The sequence below is a fragment of the Anabrus simplex genome, chromosome 1 (genome assembly GCF_040414725.1).
Source record: "Anabrus simplex isolate iqAnaSimp1 chromosome 1, ASM4041472v1, whole genome shotgun sequence".
In the NCBI taxonomy this organism is placed as follows: domain Eukaryota; kingdom Metazoa; phylum Arthropoda; class Insecta; order Orthoptera; family Tettigoniidae; genus Anabrus; species Anabrus simplex.
In genome coordinates, this window is record NC_090265.1 from 1,719,483,990 (window position 1) to 1,719,497,921 (window position 13,932).

Genomic DNA, 13,932 nt, shown 5'->3' on the forward strand with positions numbered 1-13,932 from the left:
ATGACTATTTCTTCTTCTTCTTCTGCGAATGGGTAAACTCGTGTCCTTGTCCTGAGGTGGTCCAGCTCTTTTCAGGCACACCTCTAGTGGAGGTGAGCTGCATGTACCATTTTAACCACATGCCAGCCCTCCTGCCATTATTAAATTTCTGGCAGTACCTGGAATTGAACCCAGGCCTACCAGCCCTTCTACCATTCTTAAACTTCAGGCCTCAAAGGATGGCCTCTAATATTGCTGTTATGCTTCAGAGGTGGACTTTCTTCAAATGGGTCACGTAGGAACATGCAGAATCCTTCCTTCTTGCCCAGTAGTTCTTCATTCATGAGGACCATGCAAGTTTCTGTTCCTCAGACTATTTACCTCATGTAGGTTCTTTCTCTTCTTCCTTAAATCCCCGTGTTTGGACTATAATTCTGATTTCATTGTAAACTAGGAGATTTGGTGATCCTAGTTCAATAAGATCTTTCTCCATTAGTTTATGCAGAAATTTGTAAATTTTATGGAAAAGTCTGGTAGAGTTCATTCTTTCTAAATTCCCTGTAAACTGGATTCACTGGAATGCATCCTATCTCTGATATTTCAAATTTCAAATTAGGTTTTGACATAAATTATGTCTTTTGGCTGGAGGTCATCCAAAAATTTATGTAACGTGATCAGTCAATCAATCACTACTGACCTACATTTAGGGCAATTGCCCAGGTGGCAAATTCCCTATATTGTTTTCCTAGCTTTTTCTTAAATGATTGAAAAGAAATTGGAAATTTATTGAACATCTTCCTTGGTAAGTTATTCCAATCCCTAACTCCCCTTCCTATAAACAAATATTTGCCGCAATTTGTCCTCTTGAATTCCAACTTTATCTTCATATTGTGATCTTTCCTACTTTTAAAGACACCACTTAAACTTATTCATCTACTGATGTCCTCCCACACCATCTCGTTTCTCGTTTTTTTCAACAAATTCTATGACAGAAGTGTAACCATAGCAACTGTGTAGGCAGTGATGTAAGATATGGATGGATGGTCAGACAGTGTCACCTAGCAACTGTGCAAGCTATGTCTTACTGGTGGTTGCCATCTAAAATTAGCAGCTGTTGATGGATGGCCATGAGCAGGAGACATCATCATCATCATCATATTCAGTTTTCAGCTGTTGGCCAGGTCTGATAGTTTTGTGAGCTGAGAGTGAACTGCAGTGAAGTGACAGATCTTGCTCATTTTTGTAGTGCTATTCCTGGACTTCTTGAAAGCTTATAAAAATATTATTCGGTTTAACATGCAACGTACTCTTACACACTAAGAGCAGTGCCTTAAGCTGAAGCAGAAGATCTCTTCAAGGAACTGTCTCCTCCGTAAACTGGCAGGGACTAAGTGGGGCACCCATCCCCAAACATTAAGAAAAACAGCATTGCAGGAGACTATGCCTGTCCTGTGTGGTATAAGTCAGCACATGCAAAACAGGTTGATGTGGCCTTAAACAAGAGTTGCAGGATTATTTCAGGTTGTTTGAGGCCAACTCCCATTAATAAAGTGAACTATCTGGCTGGGATTGCTCCATCTGATACCAGCAGAGAAGTGGCTGCCAACAATGAAATGAGATTAAAAGCGACGAAGAGCTTCCTAACAACTACTCAACCATTACAAGGAACAGTTGCAAAAGTATGAGCTGCCACGTGGAAGGAGAGAACTAGTAATTTGTCTGAATGGATGGAACCAAAGGAATCTTTACCTTCTGGCCACACAGAGAACTGGCCAGTCCGGAATTCCCTGAGTGGACTGCAAGCTGAAGTTGCAAGAACAAGGGACCACTTATGTAAGTGGCATTTTCTGACCAAGACAGTTCTATGTGATTGTGGCAAATTTCAAAAAACACAACATCTCTAATGTTGTCCATTGTGCCCATCCAGATGTACAAGAGTGATTTGACTCAAGCTGATTCAAATGCTCTTTAAATGGCTAAGGTTTGGGTGGGAACTGTTTGAAGTCACTTGATGAACACAGTACTCAGTAGCGGCGACTAAGGGGAGTAACTGCCCCCCCCCCACTTTGTAGAGAAAACATTACATTTTTCTTCCATTTTAGCTGGCTGAAACTAGGAATTATTAAAAAAACAATTTGTGCAAATTTTTAATTATTAAAATAATTATTGTCGAAAATACGCACAAAATGTTGTTCATCGTGACTAACCGATTTGTATAGTGCCACAGCAAGTAGTGGAGACTTCGCAAATGGGTAACAGGCGTATATTTTTTGCCACGGTCATAGACACTGAGGTATGATTCACCTGCTTGCCGCGTGCATTCGTCAGTCTGGCAATCTGTTTCATATTGTCTGTTAGTTTCTTAGTGTGTAGTCAAATACTAAATGATTTTTTAATTTTATAATCACACCCCATATCTATTTAATTGTAATACTTGTGTAATATTGTTTCTTTGGTGAAAGTATAGTCATCATCATCATCATCTGTTTACCCTCCAGGGTCGGCTTTTCCCCCGGACACAGCGAGGGATCCCACCTCTACCGCCTCAAGGGCAGTGTCCTGGAGCTTCAGACTCTTGGTCGGGGATACAACTGGGGAGAATGACCAGTACCTCGCCCAGGCGGCCTCACCTGCTATGCTGAACAGGGGCCTTGTGGAGGAATGGGAAGATTGGAAGGGATAGGCAAGGAAGAGGGAAGGAAGCGGCCGTGGCCTTACTTTAGGTACCATCCCGGCATTCGCCTGGAGGAGAAGTGGGAAACCACGGAAAACCACTTCCAGGATGGCTGAGGTAGGAATCGAACCCACCTCTACTCAGTTGACCTCCCGAGGCTGAGTGGACCCCGTTCCAGCCCTCATACCACTTTTCAAATTTCGTGGCAGAGCCGGGAATCGAACCCGGGCCTCCGGGGGTGGCAGCTAATCACGCTAACCACTACACCACAGAGGCGGACGAAAGTATAGTACCGAATCAAAATCTCAAAAAATGATTATTGCCGCACTTAAGTTAGTAAAATGTCAACCTTTACCTTTCTGTTGAAATGTGCTCAAAGAGCATAAAAACTTACCATTTTGTAGCTTTCTTGTTCAGTTTTGATGTGTATTACCCCCTTCCCCCCCCCTCTGCCCACTATATCCCTCAACCCGGCTACTTTCTGTTGTCTATATATTTTTTTGCCTCCCCACTTCTACTCCCCAGTGTGTGTACTTGTGTCCATTTCATGCTTCTTTTAAAAAGAAATATTTTCATATTTTGTACTTCTGACACAAATAAATAAATAAATAAATAAATAAATAAATAAATAAATAAATAAATAAATAAATAAATGAATAAATAAATAAATAAATAAACAAATAAATAAATAAATAAATAAATAAATAAATAAATGAAACATGAAAATCATTTCTGTGATGGTATTATACATATTGTGGCATGTATTATCTCCATGTGGTTATGTTGTTATTCTGTTTTCCCTAAGATAAAGAATCTGCCATAAGTACTTATCGTTATGAAAATGTCGCATCCCCATAGTGCTATACATTTTAGTGCATCGAGGAAAGAACCATGATAATACAACACACTGTATATTTTTAAAACCCTCAGATATAACCACTTGAAATATTTGCGTCATTCAAGAGTGAATAGTTTACAAACTGTTTACTTTTTGCTGTGTTTTGTGAGTTCTGGAATGTCATAGATTTCAAGTTTTCTCCTTTATATGGTTGGATTCATTTTACACCATATTTTGTCATCTGCATACTATATTTCATCCTTGATATCCACCCACTTCACGATGCTATCCATAGCACTGACAACTGCACCTTGATTGTATACTTTCGTGACGATTCCTGGACAGTACAGTTATGCATGTCCCAACAATATTATCATCAGATTCCAAGATACGATTTTCACGAATAGGAAGTTCTTCAGAGTCAGAATTAAATTTTTCTTCATGCAATGAATTGTCTTTTGACTCAGTACAGCTGTCGTCATTGTCATTTTTACTTGAATTCTCATTTCGGGTGTCTTTAATTTTCTTTGAGGGACAGTTCCCATCAGTGCCACTACAGCTAGAAATCTCATCTATAGTGTCAAAATCTGAAGCTGTCATACCTCTTCCAGGTGGCACATCTAGACATCTCCCCTTTCTTCAGCCATTATTTGGTACCTTACCTCTTTTGAGATTCAGGTGCTCAATGAAACTTATTTAGAGCTTGTTTCACAGCATCACCTTCTACATCCATTGCCCTGTTATACATGCGCTTCAGCACTTCTTCATGGCTTAGAGGGCAAATACTACATTTCCTGCATCAAGAACGTAGATTATTCAGACCATTTTCAACTAGTTCTCAATTAGATCTTAACAAGAGATGGACATTCTTGCTTCAGTATAGTGGAACATCATTTTCAGACTCCAGATTACTAAAAAAGACAATTGTGGCAGAGTCATTGTTATGAACATTAAAACAAGAATAATAATTAACACCACCTTTCCAATACTTATCTTTCCTTATATTTAGGAAATAAACATTACAACAGGCGTTGTAAGATGGTCACATAGTTACCCCTTAAACTTCTCTTCTTTATTTTATTTTAACATAAATAACTGAAAGAAAAATCAAAGCGACATGAGAATCGTGCATTTTTATCAGGAAATATGAAATTAAGATTTCCAGTAACATTGATGTGTGTACCTCATTAACGTTTTCTGTCGCCGACAAAAGTTTCCTGCTATTCACAAAATAATGTGCTCAGTACAATACACCAAAAGGCTCTCTGTTGCCAACAATCCAACACTTAGGACATTATCATTGTACACACAGGTAGCAGCATTATTGAGGAGTGAAAACATATAATGTTCATTGTCGGACCATCGATGCATATTCTGCAAAATATGAAATTATTATTTGGCACGCACCTGTCACAAAGTAACCCCTGCAGTCACAAAGTAACCCTGGTTTACGGTACTTTAATATCTTGGTGCCATTCACAACATGACCAATAATTAGTTCTAATTTATTCATCAGAGGGTCTACTGTCTTTCACCAGTTACTCACTGAATCTTTGTCAGCATATCAGTTATGCTAAATTAATATTTCAACTCATCTAATCATCTTCCAAGTTTAATCTGTAAGTTGTAGCATGTACACTATGTACTGAGTGGCCAAAAGTCATGGGAAGACACTGAATGTGATGTTATTAATAAGTTGCTCCTCCGCGAGCCCTTAAAATGGCAGCAATACGGTGAGACATCCACTCTGCAAGGTGTTGGAATCGTTCTGGAGGGATCTGGACCTATGCATCTTGCGCTGCTGGCCACAATTTTCTTGTGTACTTGGTGCGGGGTTCATGGAGCGTACACCAGCATCGGCAGCATCCTATAAATGTCGATTGATTAAGATCGGGGGATCTGGAGGGCCAATCCATGGATGTAGCTTCACTGGAGTGCTCCTCCAACCACCTGCATACCACCAAACAGTGGTGACATGGCTCATTGTCTTGTTGAAACATGGTATCTCCATCACGATACTCTACAGACAGAAAGAGACACAGATGGTCTGAAAGAATGTCCACATAACATGCACTTGTCAGTGCTCCCTGCAGATCAAAAATTAGATGTATGGCTTTTCAGGTGTTTGCTCTATTAACCAGCATTTCGTCCTAGGTCTGACACTAGACTCGTCAGAGTGGGATGTGTCAGACCATACCCACTTATGCTGGGGTGTATGCAGGTGAACTTATCAGAAGCCTCTTATGTGGCACAGTCTGATAACTGCATACGGGAGATAAAACTCCACAATGGAATTAATGCCCGCCTAGCAATTCCAAATGGTAATTCTAAATTCCCATGGAGCCGGACAATGGGTCCTAATTGTTGAGAATGCTGCCCAGACCAGAACTGAGCCACCTCCCGCCTGGGCACAACCTTGTTGATATGCAGGATCCATAGCTTCATGGGGCATATGCACACATTCACTTGCCCATCATCTCGATACAACTCGAACTGGGATTCATCGGACCATACCACATGGCGCCACTGTACCACGGTCCATTTTCAATGTTCATGGGCCCATCCATGCATGTCGTTGAGCTCTGGGTTGAGGTGTCAGCAAATGGACACGAGTTGGTCGTCGGCTGGTAAAGCCTATGCAGTGCAGTTGCCTCCTTACAGTCCTGGTAGAAATGGGTTCCTGACTCCCAACCTTCAACTGGGCAGTGATCTGACTTCCAGTAGGTCCATCGAGCACCCAGTATGGTTCTGTGGAGGTGACGTGATGTCCATTCGTTAAACACCTACGGTCTTCCTGTGTGGCAGTTTATGCGGGTGGTAACATTCTCTCTGTGGTATTAAAGATCCACCCACGACACTGCTGACCTTGGAAACCTGAATTCGCATGTAATCTCCGCAATGCTATGACCTATGCACTGTGCGCCTATGATCATCCCACGTTCAAAGTCAGTTAACTCGTGACGTGTTGCCATCTTCACAACACTGGTGTCTGTGACAGACTGCTCAGCTACGTCGCAGCTAGCCGCAATGCTCAGGGGTCGTACACGGCACATTTTCTAATAGGACACCCCTTCCCGTGACTTTTGGTCACTCAGTGTATATTTCCTTACCGTAACATGGAGAAATCACGACAGGTCCAGCAAGCCGGTGATAGATTAAAAGTTACTTTTAAGAAAATGAACATTAAGCCGAACCGGGAGATACATTTAAGATCATTTGATTTTCACAAAGGGAAAAGGTTGTTCTCAAGTTTCGTTCCTTGTTTACAAATTTGTTTACGCCACACCAATACAGACGATGGAATAGGAGAGGGATAGGAAATAGTGGCTGTGATATTAATTAAGGTACAGGCCCAGTATTTGGCTGGTGTGAAAATGGGAAACTATGGAAAACCATCTTCAGGGCTGCTGACAGTGGGGTTTGAACCCACTATCTCCCAATTGCAAGCTGACAGCTACGTGACACACACCACGCAGCCACTCGCTCGGCCCCTTATTCTCTAATTGATTCTGTAATCCTTTGTCTTGCAGATTGAGGATTTCTTAAGCATGTAGTGCTTCTGGTTTAATCACTGTTGACCGGGCAAGTTGGCCATGCGGTTAGGGGTGCGCAGCTGTGAGCTCGCATCCAGGAGATAGTGGGTTCGAACCCCCCTGTCGGCAGCCCTGAAGATGGTTTTTCGTGGTTTCCCATTTTCACACCAGACAAATGCTGGGGCTGTACCTTAATTAAGGTCATGGCCGCTTCCTTCCCATCCCTAGGCTTTTCCTGTCCCATTGTCGCCATAAGACCTATCTGTGTCGGTGCAACGTAAAACAAATAGGAAAAAAATATCACTGTTGAGTCTCGAGTGCAGGAGAGGCATTGTTTGTTGTAAAAAGGTTTTGTTACTTGGAAAGCAGTTTCCATCTTCTGAATTCTAGGTATTATGGATTTCCTTTCATTACCATTATCTGTAATCCATTCCTTTTTTACAATCTGCTTTACGCCACACTGACACAGATAGATCTTGTGGCGACGATGGTTTAGGAAAAGGCTAGGTGTGGGAAGGAAGCGGCGATTGCCTTTATTAAGGTACATCCCCAGCATTTACCTGGTGAGAAAAAATGTAATCCATTGACCTAAGTGTTTAAATTCCTTCACTCTGGAGATTCTATTAGTACCAATGTTAATTTACATATTTATGTTAAATTTTAAACATCTTAAATATTTTAAAATGTTAAATTTTATGTTAACTTTCTGGAGCGCTGTTTTGATGTCGGTTGTGAATTTAGTTTTTTCATATGATATTTGAGATCCAATTTTCACTGCGTATTCTTTTAGTACAGAAAGTCGTTTGGCAATTACTGCCTTATCATCAGCACTGGAAAGTTAATTTTAAAACCATACCTTTAATCTTTGGTCCATTTTCTGGCGACTTTTTCAAGAGCACATTTGAAAAATAATGGAAAAAATCCATCCCCCCTGATGGACTCCAGTGTATATTTGAAATTCGTGACTAAATTCACCCACAAACTTTATCTTAGCTATTGTTTTGGTGAGCATTTCCTTGATAATATTTCTTGTTTTTTAATCAAGACCAAGTTCTGTTAAGACTTTGAGAAGTGATTCTCAATCTTGCTGCCATATGTTTGTTTTTTTGAACTCAGCATAATTTTTTGTTGACTGTGTTATGGAACTAAGATATGGAGTGTTTCAAGCTAAGAATTTGCTATGAGAAAGGAGGAGGGTTGGCTGGGTTGGCAACCAGCTGTAAAATTGCTAACCGCCTCTGGGTGGGGGACGTAGACGAAGAATACACCCACGGTATCCCCTGCTTGTTGTGAGAGGCATGAGAGGGATGATGAAATTAGAACCATGGGACTACTTGTGATTAGTACCATTATGTCAGGAACACCATGAGTCAAAGTTACTTGCTATAAGTACTACTTTGCGAGGAAAACCTGGGGCTACATTACATAGGAGCTATACCATTATGTGAGGAACACCACAGGTCTGGACGTTGCTGGTGATAATTAAAATCATGTGTATCCCACTGGCTGTTTCCACTGTGTTCAGAATGGGTCTGTGTTACCTTTGAGTCGTACCACTATACGAAGAACACCATCGGTCTATGTTGCCTGTGATTAGTACTACTATATATGGAACACCACGAGTTTGGCTGTTGCCCATGATTGGTACTACTATGTGGGGAACACCATGGGTCTACGTTGTCTGAAAGTAGTACCATTATATGAGGAACACCATGGGTCCATGTTGCCTGTGGGTGGTACCATAATGTGTGGTACGCCGTGGGTCTGCGTTGTCTATGATTAGTGCCACTATGTGAGTAACACCATAAGTATACATGGCCTGTATGTATGTGGGGAACACCACGGGAATACTGGCGCCTGTGATTAATCCCACTATGTGAGGAGCAGCATGTGTCTGCATTACCTGTGATTAGTACCACTATAGGGGAGCCTCCGTGGCTCAGACAGCAGCGCGTCGGCTTCTCACCTTTGGATACCGTGGTTCAAATCCCGGTGACTCCATGTGAGATTTGTGCTGGACAAAGCGGAGGCGGGACAGGTTTTTCTCCGGGTACTCCAGTTTTCCCTGTCATCTTCCATTCCAGCAACACTCTCCATTATCATTTCATAGCATTTATCACTCATTAATAAATCACCTTGGGAGTGGCGACCCCATTGTAATAACAGCCTATATATGCTTCATTCATTACATCCCTGACCCAGTCAATGACTGGAAAACAGGTTGCAGGTTTTCATTTTCAGTACCACTATAGGAGGAACACCATGGTTCTGCTTTACCAGTGATTAGTGCTACTACGATGAGGGGCCGGTGACCTGGATTTTGGTCCCCTTTTTTCAACAAACATCCTCTCCAAAAATAAGGAATTGTGGATTGGATCCACTGATTGTTTTGTATTCATCGTCATTTTTTCATCATTCGTTTTAGATTTTAGTTAGTGGATACATTTTGAAGTTTTAATTATCGTGTCATTTTGTAGCACCTCGTACCATTAGGGGCTGATGACATAGGTATTAGGCCCCATTAAACAACAAGCATCATCATCTAAGAATTTGCTCTACACAAGACTTTCCTTTTCGGAATTCAGTTTGGTATTCACCGAGTTCTTGGTCCAACCAATGCTCAGCACGGTTCAAGAGGAGTTTTGAAGAATCCATGCCTATTTATGAGCAATGTTTACACATTTATTTTCTGAATAAGTATTGTTTAGAGAAATGTTCCAGTAAAAATAGTAGACTGTAAGTGTGAAAAGAGAAAGGCCCATTACAGTGTTGAGCATGCATTTAAAATCTTCAATAAAGTAACATTTTTGTAAGATTTTATTTTTCACTAAGAAGAGCCAGATATTTGCATAAGTTGTTCCCCAACATAAATCAGTTTCTACTGAAGTATCAGACTGTTTAAAATAGTTTTAGATAACATTTACAAGTCACCGCTTATTATTATAATTTATTGTCTTCAAGACTACCTCCCTCAAGTAAAATTTTCAAGCAACTTTAAAATTCATATTTCCCTATATGATCAAACTCATAATGAAGAAAAGTCTTCATCGTTATATAAGATAAATAAACAAAGACTTAAGGTAACACAAGGTGTTCTCCCCCTCTCACTGGATGGCTTGGTTGTAGAGAACTTGAAAGATCATGACATGCATCATGCTGTACTTGTGAAGAGAAATCTTACCTGCTTTAGTACCCAGCATATCTTTCGGGTGATTCGCCTTGATGGCGTTCATGCGTCGGTTCTGTACTCCGCTTGTTGGACATCCCCCAACCTGACCAACACCTCCACAGCCTCCAGTACCTGGTGGCACTGTTGTCGGTGCTCCTGGCAGTCGCGGAGCCCTGAGCTGCTCTACCGGTAGAACTCGTCTCCTCTTCTTGGGCAGCTTTGCCCTCGCCTGGGTGTGTGAGTAGTACATAGCGAAGTTGGAAACAATGACGGGTACTGGCAGAGCTATCGTCAACACTCCTGCCAGGGCGCACAGCGCTCCCACGAACATACCGACGTAGGTTTTTGGGGCCATGTCACCGTAACCAACAGTAGTCATGGTAACCAGTGCCCACCACAGTCCAAGGGGAATGCTGTTGAAGTCATTGTGTGGATTAGCCTGGATCCTTTCAGCGTAGTAGACAAGACTTGCGAAAATTACGATGCCTAGAACCAGGAAGAAAACCAACAACGTAAGTTCCTTCGCTGAGGCACGGAAAGTTTGGATGAGAATTTTCAAACCGGATGAGTGCCTTGTAAGCTTAAAAAGCCTCATAATGCGAATTATACTAAAGAACTCTAAAATATCGGCGTTCTCCAGATGAGCAGCGAACTTCTGCAGCACCAGGTCGATGTAGAAGCTGAGCGTGGCCACGTAGTCGATTATGTTGACCGACGCTTTTATGAAATCCCACCTGTTGGGCGATGCGATGAACCGAATGAAAAACTCAAAAGTGAACCACGCGTTGCACACGCACTCGATGTAGAAGAAGGCTACATGCGCATTCGTTTGCGTTTTGTCCAGGATCCACGTCGTCGTATTGGACGGGGTTTTTACGGTCATGTTGCGTATGACGGGAACACGCATGTCCGGATGCGTCTTGAGGCAGAAAGACAGGATTGAGACACAGATGAAGAACACCGAGATGACGCCAATGATCTGCAACGAAAATAAAAAGTTTATCAATACAACATTATCAAACTCTTCTGTCAAGTCCTGGGAGGATTAGTTACTGGAGCCACATTGCCCCCTTTTTTCTACATACAGTATTTATTAACAACAGCCTGTACAAAATATGCACTAGAAACTATTTAATGATACTCGATATATACACACACGTGTGGAAGACAGATATGTATGTTAATATCTCTAATATAAGAGTAATGAAATGGCGTATGGCTGTTAGTGCTGGGAGTGGCCGAGGACATGTTTGGCTCACCAGATACAGATCTTTTGATTGGACTCCTGTAAGCGACCTGCGCGTCGTGAAGAGGATGAAACGATGATGAAAAAAAATTAAATGGCGTATGGCCTTTAGTGCCGGGAGTGCCTGAGGACAAGTTCGGCTCGCCAGGTGTAGGTCTTTTGATTTGACTACCGTAGGCGACCTGTGCGTCGTGATGAGGATGAAATTATGATAAAGACGACACATGCACCCAGCTCCCGTGCCAGCGAAATTAACCAATGATGGTTAAAATTCCCGACCCTGCCGGGAATCGAACCCGGGACCCCTGTGGCCAAAGGCCAACACGCTAACCATTTAGCCAAGAAGCCGGACGAAACGATGATGAAGACGGCACAAACACCCAGCCTCCGTGACAGCGGAATTAACCAATGATGGTTAAAATTCCCTACTCTGCCGGGACCCCTGTGACAAAAGGCCAGCACGCTAACCATTTAGCCATGTAGCCGGACAATATAAGAGAAGAAAACGGCGTATGGCTTTTAGTGCCGGGAGTGTCCGAGGACAAGTTCGGCTTGCCAGATGCAGGTCTTTTGATTTGACTTCCGTAGGCGACCTGCGCGTCGTGATGAGGATGAAATGATGATGAAGACGACACATGCACCCAGCCTCCGTGCCGGTGAAATTAACCAATGATGGTTGAAATTCCCGTCCCTGCCGGGTATCGAACCTGGGACCCCTGTGACCAAAGGCCAACACGCTAACCATTTAGCCAAGGAACCGGACGAAACAATGATGAAGACGGCACAAACACCCAGCCTCCGTGACAGCGGAATTAACCAATGATGGTTGAAATTCCCGTCCCTGCCGGGTATCGAACCCGGGACTCCTGTGACCATTTAGCCAAGGAGCCGGACAATAAAAGAAAGAGAGAGAGAGCGCCATCAACGGCTACTCATTTCAGATAACCACCTGCCATAGGACCATAAGACATAGCCTGCACGGTTGTTAGGTAACACTGTCTGGCCATCCATCCATACCTTACATCACTGCCTGCACGGTTGCTATGATTACACTTCAGTCACACATTTTCTCACGTCACGTTACACAGATTTTCGGATGACTGCCATCCATAAGCCATATTTTTGTCAACAACCATCAGCTTCCCGAATGTGCGGTTTCTAGGAATGAACACAGGAAGGATAAATATCAAGATTTTTTACAAAGTGTTGGAAACTGTTACTTAACAGATCTTGTTAGTAGATATCTCACCAGACTTGATAATGGTGATTATCTGATCCACTTCCATGTGGAGTGCACGGGGACTAGGAGTATAGTTCCCACTGATCAACGGTGCCTGAGATGCTCTTCTGTGTTAGTATAAATGTTTCCAGAACTGCACGAAGTAACACGGTACTGTAGCACGATCTCCTCCAGGTGATAGCCTATTTATCCCTGTAGAAAGGCACCCACCGAGCTCGATAGCTGCAGTCGCTTAAGTGCGGCCAGTGTCCAGTATTCGGGAGATAGTAGGTTCGAACCACACTGTCGGCAGCCCTGAAGATGGTTTTCCGTGGTTTCCCATTTTCACACCAGGCAAATGCTGGGGCTGTACCTTAAATAAGGCCACAGCCGCTTCCTTCCCACTCCTAGCCATTCCCTGTCCCATCGTCGCTATAAGACCTATCTGTGTCGGTGCGACGTAAAGCGACGGGAAAAAAAAAAGGCAATTTTTTTCACTAGTGGTTTAACGTCGCACTAACACATTGAAGGTTTCGTCGACGCAAGTATGGGAAGGGCTAGGATTGGGAAGGAAGTTGCCGAGGCCTTAATTAGGGTACAGTCCCAGCATTTTCCTGGTGTGAAAATGGGAAACTATGGAAAACCATCTTGAGGACTGCCGACGGTGGGATTCGCGATCCCACCATCTCCCGAATGAAAGCTGACAGTTACGCGACTCTAGTCGCATATCCAACTCGTTCGGTCCCTTTCTCAACGTTCACTTCTTCATGTTGGCCTTTATGGTAGTCGAATGGGATGGTCGGCTCAGTTCTTGATGTTAAAAGCTTTGTACTGCCATGGACCGCTTCGTTAAAACCCTTTCTCCGCAGTTCATCGGCAATTAAGATAGGATTTTATGATTTCGGGAGTTTTTCAGTACTTCACCGTACGAGCATTTTCTAAGGAAGTGAGCCAGTGTTTCTTTCTCTCTCTGCAACGTTGTTGACAGAAGTTGCCGTTCAAAGATCTGCCTTAACACTTTTTACTGAGGGGACGTTAACTGACATTTTAATTGCTTCCTGCCATTTACTGCAGGAAAGTCCGACTCGTTGGCTGAACGGTCAGCGTACTGGCCTTCGGTTCAGAGGGTCCCGGGTTCGATTCCCGGCCGGGTCGGGGATTTTAACCTTAATTGGTTAATTCCAATGGCACGGGGGCTGGGTGTATGTGTTGTCTTCATCATCATTTCATCCTCATCACGACGCGCAGGTCGCCTACGGGTGTCAAATAGAAAG

At 42.9% G+C, this 13,932-nt stretch overlaps 1 protein-coding gene across 1 annotated transcript in view; it reads right to left on the reverse strand.

The window, feature by feature from the left end:
• LOC136864048 (potassium voltage-gated channel protein Shaw) overlaps positions 1-13,932 on the reverse strand; it is a 393,645-nt gene that overhangs the window by 19,252 nt on the left and 360,461 nt on the right. Inside the window, exon 5 of the mRNA XM_067140580.2 lies at positions 10,206-11,172. Coding sequence (XP_066996681.1) covers positions 10,206-11,172 — 967 coding nt within the window. The remainder of the gene's footprint in view (positions 1-10,205; positions 11,173-13,932) is intronic.